The sequence below is a fragment of the Anguilla rostrata genome, chromosome 15 (assembly GCF_018555375.3).
Source record: "Anguilla rostrata isolate EN2019 chromosome 15, ASM1855537v3, whole genome shotgun sequence".
Lineage (NCBI taxonomy): Eukaryota > Metazoa > Chordata > Actinopteri > Anguilliformes > Anguillidae > Anguilla > Anguilla rostrata.
Genome location: NC_057947.1, coordinates 30251377 through 30273726, shown reverse-complemented (window position 1 = coordinate 30273726; position 22350 = coordinate 30251377). Strand labels below are relative to the sequence as shown.

Below are 22350 nucleotides of genomic sequence, written 5' to 3'. Positions count from 1 at the left end.
TTCCTTCAGCTCAATGCTCATTGCAAGTGACACAGACAAAGGTATACACGGATTAAAAAACATAACAGCAAACATTGGACAACCATAAGGTCACTATAATGTCCTTCAAGTAACAACACCGTGAGTCCTTCAAATAACATCTCCTGGTTACCGTTAGCTACGTCCACATGCCCAAGTCTCTGTCTGGTCCATTATTGAGGATAGTGCACACATGTCTCTTTACCCTTCAGTGAGAGCAGGCACTGTTCCATACCAGGGCATTAATAAGGTAACTGCACCAGCCAAGCGAGCTGTTGCACAACACACTGGCACGTCGCCTGGGAAACGGCACCTGGAGTTTTTACGACCGCTCAGGGGAGCCCACTGAGTCGAGATTAGCGCACGCCGCAGCCAATAAGCCTGCTCGTCACCCGGAGGGCGGTCGCGCTCGGAGGGGGTGAAATCGGGTGGCGCTTCCGATAAACGCAGGAGTAGCCCAAACACGCTAATCCTGCCGGGAAGGAGGACCTGTCTTTCCGGAGACCGAACGGTGTCTGTGACTGGCGGTGCAGCGGGATCAGAGAGTGAATGCAGGGCTAAATCCTGAATAACTGGGGGGTGGGGAGGGATTGGGGTGAGGCGTCTGGGTCACTTACCATAGGCTGAAGAGCACAGGCGACTAGGGACGGGGGGGAGGAGGGAATTAGCGATCGCAAACCTGGGGGGGGTGAGGGGTGGGCTATCCTGAAGAACGACAGCCTGTTGGGTTACCTAGGTCCCCTCACACCTCTTAAAAATGTCTGATATTCTGTTCTGCCTCACACGACCACATTCACATCGGGGACTCCCATTCACACTCACACAAATTAGCTCCGATTTAACAATTCTTACCATTTCGTGGATAATTGAAAACCTATTATCACAATCCACACTCATGTGCAAATCTGTTCAGGATTTTTTTCTGTCCACCTAGCGGTGAAAACATGAACGTTACGCAAAAGAAGAGCGAGTCAGGTGAGGGCAGGGAGGGAGCTCTGCAGAGAGGAAGTGGCCCAAAGCAACCCCACTGACTGGAAGGTAAGGAGGTAATGTGCTTATCCCCTATACAGCAACACAGCCATCCATTCATCCATCCACACTGCCTGTCGTCACACATATCCAATACTGGATATGGTTGTTTTTTAAATAATGAGATATAAGTAGAAGTGCAGATGGCTCGTTTTGGTCCAGACACTTCAGCTGTGAAGCAGTGCTATTTTTAGCAGGACAAAGCGAGCCAATCCGATGCTGGTCTCATAAGTGCACCCTGAGTTGTTTATAGTGTTAGGTGAGTTGCTGGTAAGCCATTGAGCCAAAGTCATTGATAAACACATTGTGCACAGTATATAAATCTGCACTCCAAGAACACCTTAATCTTGTCTGTTTAGGTACGTAGGGATTGTGAGAATATGGTTTACCAGAGCCAGCCACTCAACGTAGTCATTTAGGACCACAACAGTCCCTAGGCCACAGGAACCACAGGAAGTTTTGGAAGGGGGGTGGGTTTCGAGCACTTTATTGCCACAATAACATTATTGCTGAGGCCCACCAAACCCCCAGGGCCAGTCCTGCAAATTACAGCAATTACGGGTTAAGGTTGTAACCAAAAAGGAACACAGAGTTAGTAAAGAGAAATCCAAAATGTAGAGAAATACTGCTAGGCAAACACAATGCAGCCATATGGATCCTGGATCTGGCTATATGGTGGGGGAGGGGGGGGGGGTATTAGGATTATAGAGGGGCAGGAGGGGTTTCAGATCCCACTCCCACTCCCACTCTCAGGATAAATAAATCTAATCTCTGACTCTCTGACCTGTTTAGCCAAAGGCATGCAAAATGGCAGTTATAAACAGGGTCTCACCTCTTCACCCCATCAACATTAGAGTGTGTAAAACATCTGACTTCAGTCCTGTTCAATGTTGCTTCAAGCTCTGCAGAAGGCTGATAACGACCCATTCATTTGAATCAGGTGTGTTGGAGCAGGGAGACATCTAAAACACGCAGGGCAGTGGGTCCCCAGGACCAGGGTTGAGAAAAACTGGTTTAAACAGAAGCAACATTTAACGTATTTAACAGTTTGTATGCATGTGACATGATATTTCCATCCACCGGGAATGTGCTTTCCTAATAAACTGGTGGTCTTACCAGCAATTTCTTCTGATGAATTCTGATGAGGCTCCAGATCGAGGCAGTGATTCAAGACAGATTACAGGAGCCTAATCATACAACCTGTATCTTTCCTTTCCGGACACTCTAGAGATAGTGTCTGAGTAAAAGTGAGTAAAAACACGCACACAACAAAATACATTAATGGCTCACAGGGGAAAATATGTCAGTAAAAAAACAAAAACAAATACCCCACCCCAAATGGCTCCATATGGTTTAGAATGAAATGCACATTCTTAGAGGTAAAGACAGCAAAGCCCCTTAATGCCCTGCAGGGGTCCTGCAAATGGCCACCATTAATCTCCCCTTCACACTCTTTGACAGAAGCCTCTTCAATTTTGACAAGGGATTGAGTCAACAGTAAGTCTCTCCCATAAATCGTCTTACAATCCAAACACTCCCCATATGTCCCAGCTCTTCGGACTCTTCGTTGAAAATGTGGGGTGGGGGTGTGGCGAGGGGTCAAGCCCCTCCCACCTCAGTCGCCACCCCCAAACCAGCCTCACACTCATCCCCATTAGAGCCTCCAATGTCACTGCTGACTTCGGCTTAACCTTGCTTACATGTGCCACGAATTGAAAAAAAGCAGGTGCTGTACCAAAACCACAAGCTCAGACAATAAGACATAAATATCTTCAGGTTCTTTTTCTAAGAAAAAAAAAAACAGTCAAGTGTATTTCAGTCTCTCTTATATAGTTTCGGAACCACCTAATGTACCGAATAAAGGTTATATATATAATATAGGTGACACAAAAAAAGAATATAAATCGCTCAACACGATAGCAAAAGTACAGTAAGTGTTCTCAGTAAGTCCTGTTGTCTCACATTTGTCAAACATCATTTTCAACTGGAGCTCTATAATTCTACACCATTAGCCCTCCACAGGGACACATGACCTCACCCATTTCATAGGTCCTGATGGTAGTGGGGTGTGGCTCTGATAGTACGGGGGTGTGGCTGCAATCGTAGAGGGGTGTGACTGAAATTGTAGAGGGGTGTGGTTTTCAGTCCTTAGTCTGGTGTCTTACCTGCATCCCGTCTGAAACATGACAAGGTCATGACAAGGTCACTTTCAAGCATTCATTAAACAATGCAGGCTCCTGTGAGCCACAGTCAGTAAAAGTACTCAGATATGCAAGAACAATTTAGTGTCCACAGCAGGCTCTGTAGAGAGCCAATATAACCTCCACTAACCTAATATTAAAAGACAATCAACAAAACAACTGAGGACATTCTCGTAAACAAGTAAAAGCAGAAGAAAAAAATAGTTCCCACATCAAAAAGAAATTGCCCTCATATCTGCCAAAAGAAAATCCCATCCTGAAAGAGCAACATAAATATGAAAAGGTATGCGCTGATCTTGCAGCTTATTACAGAAACAGAAGGTAAACATACACCATCTAAAATCATATCCAACGCTGGGGAAAATAAATGACATTTTTATGTTTTTACACAGAACATTTTTCACAATTAATCTCATGTTAAGATTACCTCAATGAATCGTCTTGTTTATTAAAAGCAAATGTGGTGGCAGTTAGGCTCGGGGATTACAACCAGACAAAGACGCACTGTTTGAGACAGACCATGCCAGCTTAGGGGCTCTGTTTTTACTGAAATTCACAAACATACCCGCACAGAAGCATGTAAATACACACACAAAAACACACACTGAGGTACAGTATACTACACAACCACAAACAAAACACATCCACAGAGACAGGCACAACAATACAAACACATGGAGGCAAATATACAATTGCTTTCCATGGACAAATGTGCAAATACAGAGGAAAACACAACCACACTCACACAGATGAATCTCCCTCATCAGGCAAACTTCAGCTGCATCCTACAGCCCAGATCAAGGATGCGATTAAGTTTTGAGTCACAACAAAGTGTATATACAACTACAACGACAGCATCAGGACTTTAGTTTGTAAAACCAGCGCATATTTAGTTTATCTCATGGCTTATACTATGCTTATCTGTACCTTTCATTTTGTAACTGTAATTGTTTTTCTTGTCAATATGCAACATTAATGTATTAAGGTGTAATCAGAGTTGATCTGCAGTGGGTTTCAAACAATAAGTTGAAGGCATACTTTATTGACCCCGTGGGGTAATTTGGCCTCTGCACTTGACCCGTCCGAGCTGACATACAGAGCGGGGCGGCAGTGTAGCACAGTGGGTAAGGAACTGGGCTTGTAACCAAAAGGTCATAGGTTCTGGGTAGGACACTGCGGTTATACTGTCGAGCAAGGTACTTAACCCGCATTGCTTCAGTATATGTCCAGCTGTATAAATGGATGCAATGTAAAATGCTATGTAAAATTTGTGCAAGTCGCTCTGGATAAGAGCGTCTGCTAAATGCCTGTAATGCAATGTAATGTAACACAGCCCTTCCAATCCTTTCCCTAAAACAGGCACTTACCACGTATAAACATATTTTACATATATTTCATCTCTAAACAAAGGGGCATTCAGTAAAAATATTCTTGTGTACTGAATAACATTTCCTGGCAGAATGTTCTTAAGAAATTTTTACTCAAAAATAAATAAAAACAATAAAAAATACAATAGAGCATATTTCCTCATTTCAGATTTATTACCTCTTTCAAAATAAAACGCCCATTGGTTCAAGAAACAATATAAAATAAATTAAAGCCGTGACTTTGGAATAAGACAGTAAAATTGTAGACAAAAAAATGTGAGATTGATCCATGATGACATTACGGATTTTTTTTTTTTGTCTAATAAACCTAAAAGCATATGTACATACACACATCACATTCCATTGCAAAGATTCAAATATCACAACATTTATGAAAAATAAATTATAAAATATGTTAAAAGAAAAAATATAGCTAAGCCTTTTAAAAATTCTTGTTTTTTAAAAAGAGGCCACTGTATATTCAGCAAGGCAGCAAGTGGCTGTGCAGACAGTACTGTCCTCTGCGAGCCATCTGCGCAGTCAGTACTGTCCTCTGCAGGCCATCTGCACAGTCAGTACTGTCCTCTGCAGGCCGTCTGCGCAGTCAGTACTGTCCTCTGCAGGCCGTCTGCGCAGACAGTACTGTCCTCTGCAGGCCGTCTGCGCAGCCAGTACTGTCCTCTGCAGGCCGTCTGCGCAGTCAGTACTGTCCTCTGCAGGACATGGGCGCAGTCTGGCAAGTGGCTGCGCATTCAGTACTGTCCTCTGCAAAGCGTCTGCGCAGTCTGGCAAGTGGCTGCACAGTCAGTACTGTCCTGTGCGAGCCATCTGCGCAGTCAGTACAGTGATCTGCGAGCCGTCTGCACAGTTCGACAAGTGGCTGCACAATCAGTACTGACCTCTGCGAGCCGTCTGCACAGTCCTACAAGTGGCTACGCAGTCAGTACTGTCCTCTGCAAGGCGTCTGCGCAGACCAGCAAGTGGTTGCGCAGTCAGTATTGTCCTCTGCGAGCCGTCAGCGCAGACCGGCTACGCTACCTGCCGCAGCCCTGCTGTTTCCGGTGCAGCTGCAGAACCATCTCGCGTATCTCGTCCCGCTTACTGCGGATCTGTCGCCGCGGAAACCAGTGGTCCAGCTGCACGGGGTGCTCAAAGTGCACCACGGGGTTCTGCAGGGTTCAGGCACAGAGGGGGAGGGGCAGTAGAGCAATGATGGGAGCTCAGTTTCAGCGCATATAATTATTTTCAAGAGGCATTAAATGCGGGAGTGATGATGTCATTACATTTAATAATGGCACGTGTGCGTGTCTGTGTGTGTGTGTGTGTGTGTGTGTGTGTGTTTGCGTGCGTGGTGTGTGTGTGTGTGTGTGTTTGCGTGCATGGAGTGTGTGTGTGTGTGTGTGTGTGTTTGCGTGCGTGTGTGTGTGTGTGTGTGTGTGTGTTTACGTGCGTGGTGTGTGTATGTGTGTGTGTGTGAGGTGGAAGCGGAGGTGAGCACCTGCAGGAAGCTCTCCACATACTGCAGCAGATAGAGCCCACAGTCACTGCTGTTATCCTGCAGGGGGACCCGGCACTGCGACCCCTTCATCTGCTCCGGGGTGAAGTCCCGAGGACTGCTCCTCCGCACCTCCCACTCCACCTGCAGGTACCTGAGAGAGAGAGAGAGAGACGCTTTACCCTACAACTCACACACACACACACACACACACACACCTCCCACTCCACCTGCAGGTACCTGAGAGAGAGAGAGAGTCGCTTTACCCTACAACTCACACACACACACCTCCCACTCCACCTGCAGGTACCTGAGAGAGAGAGAGAGCCGCTTTACCCTACAACTCTCACACACACACACACACCTCCCACTCCACCTGCAGGTACCTGAGAGAGAGAGCCACTTTACCCTACAACTCACACACACACACCTCCCACTCCACCTGCAGGTACCTGAGAGAGAGAGAGAGAGAGAGAGAGACGCTTTACCCTACAACTCACACACACACACACCTCCCACTCCACCTGCAGGTACCTGAGAGAGAGAGAGAGAGAGAGAGCCACTTTACCCTACAACTCACACACACACACCTCCCACTCCACCTGCAGGTACCTGAGAGAGAGAGAGGCTTTACCCTACAACTCACACACACACACCTCCCACTCCACCTGCAGGTACCTGAGAGAGAGAGAGAGAGGGAGAGAGGGAGAGAGAGAGAGAGTCGCTTTACCCTACAACTCACACACACACACCTCCCACTCCACCTGCAGGTACCTGAGAGAGAGTCGCTTTACCCTACAAGTCAACTCTCACACACTCAACTCACACACACACACACACCACACTCTCAACACATGGACGCACACAGACACACAGATATACACACATGCACACACACAGACAGACAGACACACAAACACACACACATATGCACACACACACACAGCCTACACAAATGCACATGCATTGTGAGGACTTGCTGAATACTTACTCCCGTAAGAGTTTGAGAACACGCTCATGGTAGGAGAGTTTCAGAGAGTTCATGACGAGAATGCAGGGTCTGTAAGAGGAGCATAAAGACTGCTTCAGACACCAGCTAATACAGTCACATTCATACAGACCGCTACAGACACCAGCTAATACAGTCACATTCATACAGACCACAACATACACCAGCTAAAACAGTCCCATTCATACAGACCACAACATTTACCAGCTAATACAGCCACATTCATACAGACTGCACCAGATACCAGCTAATACAGTCACATTCATACAGACCACTACAGACACCAGCTAATACAGTCACACTCATACAGACCACTACAGACACCAGCTAATACAGTCACACTCATACAGACCGCTACAGACACCAGCTACTACAGTCACATTCATACAGACCACAACATAAACCAGATAATACAGTCACATTCATACAGACCACAACATAAACCAGATAATACAGTCACATTCATACAGACTGCACCAGATACCAGCTAATACAGTCACACTCATACAGACCACTAGACACCAGCTAATACAGTCACATTCATACAGACCGCTACAGACACCAGCTAATACAGTCACATTCATACAGACCACTACAGACACCAGCTAATACAGTCACATCCATACAGACCACAACATACACCAGCTAAAACAGTCACATTCATACAGACCACTACAGACACCAGACCTGTAATAACAGAAGGCATTGCACAGACCACCTAACACACTCACTTTAGTACAGAATACTGATAATGGGACTCAATGCCGTAAAGACCCTCTTGCGTGTATCAGACCGAAGTCCAGCAGCAGCACAGAGCCCTGCAGTGCTGTGACAGTGACTGCATCTCACCTTTTACAGACCTTTTCCCGCTTGCAGCCGAGCTGTGTACACTCCTAAGAGGGAACAGAGGGGCGACCACACACACGTTACAAACGCATTAACCGTTAAAGGTATTACTACTCAAGGCGTTCAATTCGTTTTTACAGCTTTTAATAGATTACGGCACGTTTGTTGGAAACTGCGATGACCTTCGTGGCCAGAGATACTTTACCGGCACGCTGTGTCCGGTCATCCGCCTGTCCTCCCTTCCACCTGCGGGAGAACACAGTCACACACACAGTCACACACAGTCGCACAGTCACACACAGTCACACACAGTCACACACACGCCTGTGTTATTGGGTCCCAGCTCCCGCATGCGTTTGGAGGCCGTTTGAAATGCACTGGACTGAAGACAGATGCCCCCAAACACGCGGTGTGTATCACGTGAACATTATGCCCAAACACTCAGCCCAGGTACAGGAGCCAATTATCACTCTTAACTACTCGACAAAGCTACAGGAGCCAATTATCACACTTAACTACTCAACCTGGGTACAGGAGCCAATTATCACACTTAACTACTCAACAAAGCTACAGGAGCCAACTATCACTCTTAACTACTCAACCTGGGTACAGGAGCCAATTATCACACTTAACTACTCAACAAAGCTACAGGAGCCAACTATCACTCTTAACTACTCAACAAAGCTACAGGAGCCAATTATCACTCCTCTTAAATACTCAACCTAGCTACAGGAGCCAATTATCACCCTCAACTACTCAACCCGGGTACAGGAGCCAATTATCACACTTAACTACTTAACCAAGCTACAGGAGCTTAACTAACAATCACTCTTCTTAACTGCTCAACCTAGAAATGGGAGCCAACTCTGGCAGGTCCAAAAATAAGCCAAAGTAAGGTCTGTGGTGCAGTACTACTCAAGATGCATCACACACAAACATTTGAATAAATAAAGTTCATAAGGAGCCGCAGGTTTGGACTGACAGGGCTAATTTGTGAATGAGGGAGGAGCCAGTGCTTCGGACTGACAGCGCTTGTTTGAGAAAGAGGGAGGAGCCATGGGTTAGGACTGACAGGGCTTGTTTGAGACAGAGGGAGGAGCCATGGGTTTGGACTGACAGGGCTTGTTTGAGACAGAGGGAGGAGCCATGGGTTTGGACTGACAGGGCTTGTTTGAGACAGAGGGAGGAGCCATGGGTCTGGACTGACAGGGCTTGTTTGAGACAGAGGGAGGAGCCATGGGTTTGGACTGACAGGGCTTGTTTGAGACAGAGGGAGGAGCCATGGGTTTGGACTTACAGGACTCTTTGTCCAGGCAGTTCTCCCGGCTCCATCGCTCAGTCTGGGGCTCCAGCAGTCCAGGAAAGCAGATGACCACCAGGTACCAGTGAGCCCTAAAAACAGCGAGCACCACACAGGCAATGCTCAGGCAATGCTTACGCAATGTTCAGGAAACATGATCCCAACACAGGTAACGCTCGGGCAATGCTTAAGCAATGTTCAGGAAACATGATCCCAACACAGGTAACGCTCAGGCAATGCTTACGCAATGTTCAGGAAACATGATCCCAACACAGGTAACGCTCGGGCAATGCTTAAGCAATGTTCAGGAAACATGATCCCAACACAGGTAACGCTCAGGCAATGCTTACGCAATGTTCAGGAAACATGATCCCAACACAGGTAACGCTCGGGCAATGCTTAAGCAATGTTCAGGAAACATGATCCCAACACAGGTAACGCTCAGGCAATGCTTACGCAATGTTCAGGAAACATGATCCCATCACAGGCAATGCTCAGGCAACATGATACTGTAGCGCGAATGATTCAATGAGGCTGTCACTCACTCCTGATTGACAGGCACAAATAGGTAATCCTTGCTGAAGATGTCCACGTGCCGGGTCCACGTCCGCACTCGCTGGTGTCGTCTCTGCTGCGCCCTGCAAAAGGAAACAGCCAATCACATCATTGCATCACCCGCTCCACCAGCCAATCACAACGCATCCTTAGATCACCATCCAATCACACCACATCTTCACATCACCGATCCCGTATTTTCTCACGTCTCAGTTTAACCTGAGCTCCAGCAGACTGCAGTGCCAAATTAACCCCACACTACACTGGGGGGGGGGGACAGGGCAGAACAATGATTAAGGAACTGGGCTTGGAACCCAAATTTTTCAGGTTTGATTCCTAGGAGGGGTCCTGCCACTGTAAATATCTAGCAGTGCAAATGAATACAATGTTTAAAAAAAAAGTGTAACTGCATAAGTCGCTCTGGATAGGAGGGCCAGTTAAATGGCAGTAATGTACACTGCGTTAAGCGCAATGTGCGACCTAACCCATGCAGCTCCGAGAAGCTCCTTATATCCAGGAGCCAGTGTGAGAGGGGGAAAAAGAAAAGCCATGCTTACGAGCAGACCGACGTTTCTTCGCTGACGTTGTCCTTGCGGGTGAGCTGCCGGTAGAAGAAGCTGCTGAAGACGTGCGACCTCTCGGCGACGGCCTTGGGAGCCTTCTCCAGCATCAGGTACCTGAACGGGGGGGAAACACGGCACCGTGACTCGGCCTCGCGGGCGAAATCGCGGCTCGCGCGCCAGACGGCTCGGGTTTTTAATTCGCGCGGACTCCGAGGAAAGCGGAGCCTGACGACAGACACGAGGAAGCTGAGGAGACGTTGAGGAGGCGCTCGGCCGAGGCCGCTGATTACTTGAGATAGAAGTCGATGATGACGTCGTTCAGGAACTCCCCGTTGTCCAGGCACTCCAGGTCTTCGGTGGTGACGCTGATTCCTCCCTTGGTGGGAGGCGGGGGGAACAGAATTAACCTGCAGACGAAAACAGAACCAAGACAAAGAGCTCAAAATTCAACTGTAAATGCTTTTTTTTTTTTTTGTTCCCAACACGGCTGCGTGTAAATGCAACTCAAAGGCTTATTCAGGCTGTTCTTCAGCTGCACAGTGCCTGACACACACGCTTAGCCCAAAGCACGGGCAGAGAACAGGGTTCTGAAGGAGGCGGGACTGGGCCGTTCCGGGTCACCTGCGGGGCGGGCCCTGGTGCTTGGAGCGGCTCCAGGCTGGACCGGGCCTCGGGGCGATGGACACGGAGTACGTGCTTCCGACTCTGCGGTGGCGCAGCGTGTAGGAGGGCTTGGACTGACCCGGACTCTCCTGCTGGGAAACACAGGCCCGGGACCAACCCGTCAGGTCAGAACCGAAATACCACAGCACTCACCAGAACTGACACACCACAGCACCCATCAGAACCCAAATAGCACAGTATTCATCAGAACCAAAACACCACAGCACTCACCAGAACCCAAATACCACAGTATTCATCAGAACCAAAATACCACACCACCACTCATCAGAACCCAAATACCACACTACCACTCATCAGAACCAAAATACCACAGCACTCCACTACACAGTACCAACATTCTGATTTGTGCTTTGGGTTTACTCAGGTTCCCTTTGTCTAATTTGACATTTTGTGTAAAGATCTGAAACCATTCAGTGTGACAAATATGCAATAACATATTAAATGCTTCTTCACGGCACTGTGTGATATGATTTTATAAATGTAATGGGGGGGGTAATTACCTGCGCAGGGCCGGGGTGGGGGTCTGAGTCCTCCTGCGGGTTTTGGTAAGGTTCGGCAGCCTCCTGGCCCAGGAGGGAGAGGAGTTGGGCGTGGTGACCGACCCTGTGGATCAGGGCCACGCCCTCGCTCCAGGTGAAGGGCTGCATCAGCGCCGGGACCCCGCACTGCAGCGCCAGGACCTCCATGAAGGAGTTCAGCAGCACGCCATGCAGGCCCTCCAGGTTCTCCTTCAGACACAGCAGGAGGAAGGGGCTGGCCAGACCTGCGCACGCACGCAGACACATGCACACACGCATACACACACACACACACACACATGCGCACGCACACATACACACACACATGCACACAAACACACACATACATACACGCACACACAAACACAAATGCACACAAACACACAATTGGCTTAAGAGTCACAGAGCTGTATGTGTTGGTTTAAGAGTCACAGAGCTGTATGTGTTGGTTTAAGAGTCACAGATCTGTGTCTGTTGGTATAAGAGTCACAGATCTGTATGTGTTTGGTTTAAGAGTCACAGATCCCGTATGTGTTGGTTTAAGAGTCACCAGAGCTGTGTGTTGGTTTAAGAGTCACAGATCTGTATGTGTTGATTTAAGAGTCACCAGAGCTGTGTGTTGGTTTAAGAGTCACAGAGCTGTATGTGTTGGTATAAGAGTCACAGATCTGTATGTGTTTGGTTTAAGAGTCACAGATCTGTATGTGTTGGTTTAAGAGTCACAGATCTGTATGTGTTGGTTTAAGAGTCACAGAGCTGTATGTGTTGGTTTAAGAGTCACAGATCTGTATGTGTTTGGTTTAAGAGTCATAGATCTGTATGTGTTGGTATAAGAGTCACAGATCTGTATGTGTTTGGTTTAAGAGTCACAGATCTGTATGTGTTTGGATTAAGAGTCACAGATCTGTATGTGTTTGGTTTAAGAGTCATAGATCTGTATGTGTTGGTATAAGAGTCACAGAGCTGTGTTTTGGTTTAAGAGTCACAGATCTGTATGTGTTGGTTTAAGAGTCACAGATCTGTATGTGTTGGTTTAAGAGTCAGAGCCTTACCTGGGTTGTGTACTGGGTGGATTGCAGACAGCTCAGCCTGGACCAGCCGTGCCTGGGCGTCCGACACCCAGAGGAAGAGGAGAGAGGGAGTGTGCCCCTCCTTGCCCTCTAGGACACCCCCGTCCCAAATGCCGTACCTGCGTAGCTCCGAGGTCACCAACGCCACGGCAACCTCCGGCAAACCTGAGGAGTCTGAGAGGGGGGGGACAGAGGGAGCGGCTCACGACACAAGAACACTGAAATCTCTCTTGTCTACAGGGCCAAGTATGCTACAAATTAAACCTTCCAAGAATATTTCTTTTCTTATTTCAAAGGGAATTATGTCAGGGAGAAAAGATGAAAAATGGCACCATCGTCGTGCCAATTCCCAGGCTTCTGAAAAAGCCCATCAGCACCAAGCAGGGGATGTATCAGGAGCAGAGCACTCTGAGCACTCTCAGTGATTACCTCTGAGAGGAATGGTGATGCTGTCATTAGTGATCTGCAATAAGAGGGAAACACATGAGTGATTAATTTAAGCAACATGTTACAGTCACAGGGCAGAGACATTTTTACATACCATTTTGAAAATGGTGGCAGACATGAAATTGGTGGGTTTACTGCTCCTCGTAACATAAAATCTCCCTACAGAAGATCACTGGAGCACTGGGACTTGCATTTTATACATCACCTTAATGGTGTACAAATGTTGGAGGGAGACAGTTCCCACGCTAATACATGTAGACATGTCAGCACTAAAAAAATACCCTGCTGACTAATGTTTCATTTCATAATCATTATTCATGAGACTCATAGCAAGAGACAGCAGAGGTCCAATGACTGACTGTCAGTAAGACTGTCCGTGAGACTGTCAGTAAGACTAAGTTTAATAATTGACATTAAGCCTGAGTGAAACACAGTCAGTAAAACAGTGTGTAAAACCGCCAGTAAGACGGTGTGTAAGACTATGAGCAAGACCGTCAATACAACTGTGATGATCTGACTAGTGTCAGTAATTAAGGGTATTACTGCTTGGACAGAGGGGAAAGTAGGCTGTTCTGTGTCAATGGGGGGATTTGGGGTGTTACTCACAGAGATACTGCCGTTGGATTCGGCCCTCAGCGAGCCCACGTACAGGGCAGAGAAGGCCAGCTCGATGAAAGAGGGCATATCAGAGGGCATATCAGAGGGCTCCTCCTCGGGCTCCTCCACCAGACTCAAACCTGGGATCACCAACTCCTCAGCAATGGCCTGGAACACACACAAGACAACACTGGGCTCTAGAAATCTGCACGCTAAACTAAGTGCTTACAGATGCGCTTTCAGGAAACAGGCACAGACTCCTGAATGGGCACACTCCATTTCCCAGAATTCCAAGACTCCCATGTGTCCGAGGTCACACGAAATACAGACAGCTCAGATAACATTCATGTGCGCATTAGCAGAGTTGCCATGGTAACGTGACCCCCATAAATCCTTGATATAATCGCACTTTTGCATGCGTTCTCAATAATACAAATAAAATGGATACCGTGTAAGTGAATCAAATGAAATACTGAAGTAATCGGGAGCAGTAAAGTGACTTCACCTGTGCATTAGTCGTTTCCTCTGGATGCAGTTCACTCTGGGTCTCTATCCTGGGAGCAACAACCCTCACCTGAGGGAGGGTGGGGCTAGACTCTGAGGCGGAGTCACCTTCTTCATCCTCACCATCATCACTGGACAGAACGACTGAGAGACAGAGAGCACGAGAGAGAAAGAGATGGTTAAATCAAAATCTGAAGAGTGATAGATAAACTGAGACAAGAATAATTAGAGACAAATAGAGAGAAAAATTTGACCAAAATAGATAGTGACAGATAACTTGACAGAGAGAGAGAGCACTCACTGGGTTCTAAGGTGCCCAGCTTGGGTTTCTTTGGTCGGTTGGAGGGGGATAACTTCGGGGGGGTTCTCTTGTCTCTGTCCCCTTGCCTGGGGGGGGTCTGAGGGTCAGAGCCTGAGGTTGAGCCAGTGGAGGGGGGTCTACCCTGCAACTCCGCAAAACGGCGTTTCGGGGTCCCCCCCTGACGCACACTCTTGTCTGAGTGCTGAAGGACACTACGCCTGGACGGTCCCACGATGCCGCGCTCTTCGTCATCACTCTCCAGCTCTCCGTTCTCGCTCCCCTCTCCATTCCTCCTCACCAGAGCATCCTTCCTCCTCTCCTGGAGAAAACCAGGAAAAGAGCACGGTCAATGCTCACATCTATCCGTTACGTGCTCTGGTTCTGCAGGTGGAGCTGATTGAGGGCCAGAGCACTTGTATGCTGATGATGCACACCTGTGTTCATCTGATAGCCCAGGTTAACAAAAAGCCAGCGGACTCTGCACTTCTAGAGATTCGTTTTGACTCTGAGACTCCTTTTAAGACTGCTTTTGTTTCCTGGTGCTGTTACGATTTGCAGCTGCCATGTTTTGCGGTAGGTTTTGTTTTCGGTTTTTTTGTGTTCGAGTACTTTTGTTGTAGGTTACAAGCGGTCAGGCGGTTGTCTTTTCCTTCTTGTTTTAGCATGTTTTTAGATAGTTAGGCCAGAGTAGGGAGAGTATTTGCTGGAGGACCTTTTGCTTTGCGCCAGTAGGGAGGTTTAGTTCTGGGATGTGTTTAGATAAGGAGTAGCCTACTGTGTAGCTCTAGCCTATTTACTGCCTGGGTATTTACATCCTGTAACCTACGTATGGCCACTTAAATCTTATCTTTCGTTACTGTATGTAGATTTTGACTCCTTTTCTGATTTTGTGTCATTTTCTGTGTTACTCTCCATCACAGTCATTGCAACTTGGGCTGGCTTTTGAGACGTAACACAATCCAAGGGCCAATCATCAATCAATCATTCATTTCTGATTCATCCACCCACTAATCCACTAACACCATATCTATCCATCTGTATACGCACCATACAGTGCATCAGTCTTTATTTCAGTCAGTCTGTCAGTCAGTCAGTCAGTCAGTCAGTCAGTCAGTCAGTCAGTCAGTCAGTCAGTCAGTCAGTCAGTCAGTCAGTCAGTCAGCTAATCCATCAGCCAGTCAGTCAGTCAGTCAGTCGTCAGTCATCAGTCTTCGTTCAGTCAGTCAGATCTGTTGCTCCTTCTGTTCTGTCTTTCTGTCGTTCTTCTCGTCTGCTTGGCTGTTGTCTGTCTGTCTCTTCTTCTGATTCTCCTTCTCTTCTTCCATCTGTCGCAGTATCAGTCATCAGTCATCAGTCAGTCAGTCAGTCAGTCAGTCAGTCAGTCAGAGAGAGAGGGGATACCTCTTTGTTATGCGCAGTAGTGCAGTCCTCGTTTCGGGAGGGAGGTTTTGCGCATCTGAGGTCCTCGAACACGGCTTCCTCCGGCCCGTCCCCCCCGCGACTCAGGGGCAGGGTCGTGTCCTTGATGAGGGGGCGCCTCCTGTCCAATCCCCCACCCCCACTGGACTCCGACTGCACCGGACCTGGGGGACCCAAACCAGGGGAATGAACGAACCCCACGGCTCAGTGCACCTCCGGGACCCACCCACTTACCACACACTAAACACCTCTGCACACAACTCCAACACTTCACACCCAGAAAACAGGACATCATCACAGACATTATGGTCACACAGTGCTCCTGTAGCACCATGTCCCTTAAAAAAACACCTTCAACAGGCAAACACTGTCCTTATGAATAACCGTAACAAAACAACCTTCTTTATAATGAACAAGCTAAAAGAGGGTGACCCATAACTGGCACAGAGCTGGGAAAGAGACAGAAGAGAGAGATTTGGGAGAGACACTCGTCCTTCTGGAGCAGGAATGAAGTGTGCGTGACACTGCGGGGGCACGAACCTCGCCCCCCGGTGCTGGTCCTCCACGACCCGCCGTCCCGCCGCAGATCCTGGCAGAGCGTGTCCGACGCTCGTTTGGGACGGGACCTGAGGGAACCATCGACAGGTCAAACCGCCGACAAAAGCAATTCACTGGCTCCCAATGAAAACCGAACAACATACATGTAGGGTCCAGCACATTCAGAAGTTATCACAAAAGGCAAAGTCACCTATAAAGCTAGGCCGCTATGGCATTACTAGTAAAAATCCAACATCTAGTCATACAGAGTCAGGTAGGTGGAGAATGGTTGTCAATGAGAGAATAACTGACAGCGGGAAAAGGGTGCAGCGATACTGTAATTTTTCCAATACCAATATATTGATTGAAAATACCCAAATAAGAGGATATATTCAATATATTATGCAGAACCATGTCATGTGACTGTATGCATACTGGAAAGAAAACATAACATGGTTCGGTAACAATTCACTTTATTATTCTTTTAATATCATGTTCCCCTCCCACTTTGTCAGCAACCAGAAATGTTAAAAAACAGTATTGTTGACATTTCATAATATAGGGGGAATCCCAACATGGAGAATTAAGTGCAGACTTTAGCATGTTTCAGGCATTTATCTTAACTTGCACACAACTTAAGTCCATCACACCCTCTGAATACTGACTGAATATTAAATATTGAATATTGATGGGACATACCCTCTGAATATCCTCAGAGGTAAAATGCACCCCCTGTGGCCAAAAAATACCTTGGCTCTGTCAATCATACACTCTGGTCAAGCTGTGCTTTTTGTTATATATTGTGGCACATGTGATTGTTTCATTCTGACCACAGGAACAGAAGAATAATAATGGGTTTCCACCAATCATTGTCACTGAGTATTTGTCACTACAGTATAAACTGTATTTTAATTTAGCTAAAGGGAAATCCAATCCCCTGAGTAAATTGTCATAGTGTTTACGTGTAGGAATGGTTTAGAAAATTGAGGTTAGAAAAACAAGCAATAGAAAAACAGACCATATTTATATCGGGATGAGTCAGTATGGATTCGAATTTAAGTAATAGTTTTTTAAAAAGCTGTGTGAGGAGTGAAAGAACTAAATCTGAAGATGCACCATTACGGTTTTATTTTGGATTATGTCGATTTATTCCAGATACACTCAGAAGACAGCGAGCGTACAGGCGAGCCGTTGTGAGCTACATTAAAGCCTTTAGACTATCAAAAGTCTTGCTGTTAGCTAGCAAAGAAGCACTAATTAGTTGGTTAGGCAGCTAGCTAGTTATTGTGCATGAGTGCGCATGTGTGTGTGTGCGCGCGCGTGTGTGTGTTTGTTGAGTGTGTGTGTGTGGGTATGTGTGCATGTGTGTTTGTTGTATGTGTGTATGTGTGTTTGTTGAGTGTGTGTGTGTGTGTGTGTCTTTGTTGAACGCATGTATGTGTGTGTGTCTTTGTTGAATGTGTGTGTGTGTATACATGTGTGTGTTTGTTGAGTGTGTGTGTGTGTGTGTGTGTATACATGTGTGTGTGTGTGTGTGTGTGTGTGTGTATACATGTGTGTATGTGTGTGTTTTCTGAGTGTGTGTGGTTGTGTGTATTTGTGTGCGTGTGTGTGTGTGTGTGATATGTGTGTATATGTGTGTGTGGTGTGTTGCATGTGTGATGTGTGTGTGTGTGTGTTGTGTGTGTGTGTGTGTGTGTGTATGTGTGTGTGTGTGTGTGTGTGTTGTGAGTGTGTGTGATGTGTGTGTGTTATGTGTGAGTGTGTGTGTGTGTGTAGTGTTGTGTGTAGTGTTGTTTGTGGTGTGTGTGTGTGTGTTTGCTGAGTGTGTGTGAGTGTGTGTGTGTGTGTGTGTATACATGTGTGTATGTGTGTGTTTGCTGAGTGTGTGTGAGTGTGTGTGTGTGTGTGTGTGTGTGTATGTGTGTGTATATGTGTGAGTGTGTGTGTGTATATGTGTGAGTGTGTGTGTATGTGTGTGTGTGTGTGTGTGTGTGTGTGTGTGTGTAATATCTTGCCTTCCTCCGCTCAGGTATTCCCGTCCCAGCTCTGTCTTCAGGATGTCTGTCAGGACCAGCCTGGCATCCATGCTGGGAGAGAGGACACACGCTCAGTGGGGCAGAAATACCTGCGGCACTTCTAAGCTTCAGATAGAAATGTGCTACATTTAGACTCAGATGTTTTCGGATTAAGACCCGCTGGAGAAAAAGTGTCTCTCAGTAAATGACTACTGCAAAATAGATTTTGCAGAGAAATTTAATTATAAATATAAATAAGTAATATTCATCTTCTTCATCCTAATCACCACCCAATCAGAGCTTGTGATTTTATGACACTGAAAGGCCGACTCTTCCTCACATACTGTACATACATTTATTATTGAAGTCTGCCATCTGGTGACAAATTTTAAAACTGCATCCATGCCCGAAAACAGATGTTTTTGTTTTAAAAGACATTTATTTTTCATTGCGATGTAAGTGTCGAGGTGTGCCAAAGTGAGGAGGCTGCTTTATATCTAACTTTCACACTCCTAGACTTCTGAGAAAAATAAAAGAGCATTTTTGAAGCATTTCGGTATTTACTTCTCCCCTTTGGGGGAGTTTCCCTTTTTGGCTGGACCGCAACAGCGGGGCCAGCCCTACAAACGCGAATGTCTGTGACAGAGCGATGAAATTACACCATTGGTTAACCGACTTATGAAGTTACACCATTGGTCGGCTGGTCCCGCCATATACTACGTTTTGACCTGGTCTTGTTTATTTGGCAATGAGCACATTCTCTTTCAGGACAGCAGTGCAGTATAATGGTTAGGGAACTGGGCATGCAGTGCCAAGGTTGTAGGTTCCATTCCCAAGTGAGGAATTGCCCTTATACCCCTGAGCAATGTACTTAACCTCAATGTGCTAAATAGCTGAAAAAAACATATCCACTGAAAACTACACCCACCTTCAGGCACAATACTGGAAGGCCCAAACATTTTTAAACTTTAATATTAATGGATGCTGCAATCCTTGTTCCTTCAGCTATAGAACTTTTGGCCCATGTACAAGTTAAGTGTTTGACAATCGAATGCAGTTCTATCAAATGGAATTTTCACATTGGGTGTGGTGGGAGGGACAGCGCACCCTACCTTCGTGCATTGCCGCTGCCTGACGCCATTCGACTGCCATTTGAAGAGATGTTTCCATTCACGGGCCTGCATTCATGACCTCTCCTACCACCGCCCGTGAACTTAGTCCACTGCATCTACATTAAAGACAGGACGCTGTCATTCCACTGCGGTATGAAATCCTTCTTTAGGATTGTCAAACACACTGCTTCCTGAAAGAAACACTGGTCACGTAGCTAGGAGTTCTGTTCATTAAAGCCTTCCAAGATTCAGTGGCTGAGAAGACGGACAAGAGTGCTGCATACAACAATGATTGTACCTCAACAAGAACAATGGAAAGCCTTTCCTGGGCTCCCAATACATGACACTGAACACAACCATAACTTAGCAGAAACCACTCTCAGTCAACTCAAGTTTAAAGCGTTAAAGTCTAATGAAGCAGAAATACATAGATATTTACACAACACTTCATTTACACAACTATTCACCAGTTGCTACATGTAAGCATCTTACAGAAGCTTGATTTTTGAGGATAGCCTAACAGTTCTTCTTACCTTCTGTTCGTGGGTATCTTGGAGGCGGGACAGAGGTGACGCCATCTGTGTGCACCTGTCCTCCGAGGACTTCCTCTTGGGGATTCTGAAAGTACTGGCCATCTGAAAAACAGGAATAGGCTTAGGGATCTGTGGGAGTATATATTTTTCATGGTGAAAGTGCTAGATTTTTCCATGCCACATGACTCAAAAATGAAGAAACACTTTTCAAAAAGATTTTACCGTTAACCAAATGTAGCCTATACAAAAGATAGAAGAAAATTATCCCTTTGTTATCCAACATGAAAAGACTAAACTACATGTGCTTAATACTGAAAACCATTATTAATTCTGAGCCACCCAGTGTTCCATCTCCAGCCCAACATAAACAACAATAGATCTAGGACTTCTAGCTTCCCAAGTGAATAACGTCCCGTTGGATCTTCTCTGAGATGTATATACTAGCATTAACAACTGAATTCCAATCCTTCGAACTTAGAAACTCAGCAAGAAATCACCAGGAAGAACAACATACATTTATCTTCCAACAATAGACAAACGGTCTGCGATAAAAGATAAAAACTACATGAATAGTAGATACTACCAAGATAGCTACGTACAACAGAGCTGGTTAATTTGTCGGGGCTTGAGACGGTCTTTGTTTTCCTTTCCTCCGGGTGGACTGCGCTCCCACCTGAGGGTCTTCTGACCTGAGCTGTACTTGGCATCACAGCGGAAAGCGTGCTGGTCCTGCGTGCCCACCCGGGCACTGGCACGGAGCTGTACAAAAAAGTATATATTTTCAACCAGAAACGCATGTAGTGTGATGCTGTCCGGTGCAAAAACCTCAAATTCTAAACAAATTGCAACTTTATATTAAAACTAAAACTGTCACACACATCAGAACTAGCGTGCTTGATTTTCGTCGTGCGACAATAATCTACCCTAGCGAGCGAAGCACAAAATGTTAGTAAACCAGCTAGCTACAGTTAGCAAGCTTAGACAACGCAGGAACACTATGAAAAGCAGTAAAACACAAAACAATTAGCTTCCCGGGCCACATACACCACACAGCTAGCGACCTGCAGTCATTACTACAGAATGATTGTTGTCTACCTAGCTATGTAGCTAGCTAGCTAGCTAAATGTCAGGAACCATTGGTCTTGTTTGAACATTCCGGCCGTTAATTAGCAAACAAACTTGTCTACCTTCTAACGCTGGGCTGTGTTTGTTAGCAGTAGTGCCTAATAGACTTGAAATGGCAACATAACCAGTGCGACGCAGTTAATTTCCACATTAAAGGCTAACAAACCAGCTAGCAACAACAAAGCAACCGGCTAGCCATCTAGGTGCATTTTAATTTCCAGACTTAACGTTATCAAATCAAAAAGCAAGTGCAAGGGGGGACTGCATAGTCAAGAGTTTAATCCACAGATAAGTGTTCAGTTATTTTCAATTCCTTGATTATAGTTCATAAATAAACTTACAAAACAAAGTCATTAAATATACGTCCGCTTCGTACAACAGAGACAAGCAAATTTACTTCCTCTTCCGACCGGAAGTTATCATAATTGAGTGTTGAGGGTCAGAAAGCTGCCTCTGGTTGGATGTAGAGTTCTATCCATCACAAATTTTTGGCTGTCCCATTTTTATTTTATTTTTTATTTTTTTGACAAATGGAAGTACAAGTTCAAAACAAAGATAATACGTACAAAGGAATGTAGCTACATATATTACCATTGGGGGGGATATACAAATCTCTATAAAAATTTTTAGAAATTGTTGTGGCAATATAATCAGTAATTTTTGTTACTTATAAGCAAGCCTAAATTCTAACTTATTGTGAAATTTACATATTCTATTTAAATACACACTATCGGAAATAAAGGTACAGTGCAGGTACATTTTTGTTCTTTAAGGAACACGTACAATAGGCCTAATGTTCTATTTGGGTACTAATAAGTACGTTTTATACGACAAAGAAAGGTACAAATTAATCATTAAACCCATGCCTAGGGGTACAATTTATATGTACCAATAATGTACCACCCCAGTGACAAGCATTGAATCTTCATACTTTTTTTCACAGTGCTTGCTTGGTTTTGTATGGTACAAGCTACTTCTAAAAGTATACAGAGTTGGCATGTAACTGTATGCTTAATGATGTCCGTTTGTCCAAAGCAACGAGGAAACCCGAAAGCTTCATGAATTAGGCTATCTGTAGAAAATTCTGAATGCATTAATGTGG

At 45.9% G+C, this 22350-nt stretch overlaps 1 protein-coding gene across 5 annotated transcripts; it reads right to left on the bottom strand.

Moving 5' to 3' along the window:
- Positions 1-3755: 3755 nt before the first annotated feature.
- Positions 3756-21709, bottom strand: senp7b (SUMO specific peptidase 7b). Of its 5 annotated transcripts, none has more exons than XM_064310097.1 (23): positions 21590-21709; positions 20723-20882; positions 20124-20225; positions 19591-19706; positions 18479-18550; positions 16464-16549; positions 15906-16087; positions 14505-14823; positions 14205-14347; positions 13709-13867; positions 13085-13118; positions 12638-12829; positions 11568-11830; positions 11005-11138; positions 10674-10790; positions 10378-10497; positions 9811-9903; positions 9263-9357; positions 8171-8211; positions 7969-8012; positions 7102-7170; positions 6114-6264; positions 3756-5784 (listed from the first exon to the last, which is right to left on the bottom strand). In XM_064310097.1, exons 2-23 carry the CDS (start codon positions 20828-20830, stop codon positions 5650-5652), a joined length of 2775 nt encoding a protein of 924 aa, XP_064166167.1. In that variant the 5' UTR covers positions 20831-20882; positions 21590-21709; the 3' UTR covers positions 3756-5649. The 5 variants fall into 5 exon arrangements, with proteins under 5 accessions (XP_064166167.1, XP_064166169.1, XP_064166168.1 ...); XM_064310099.1 differs by having other exon boundaries at positions 11005-11135; XM_064310098.1 differs by lacking the exon at positions 21590-21709 and adding an exon at positions 21311-21509.
- Positions 21710-22350: the final 641 nt, after the last annotated feature.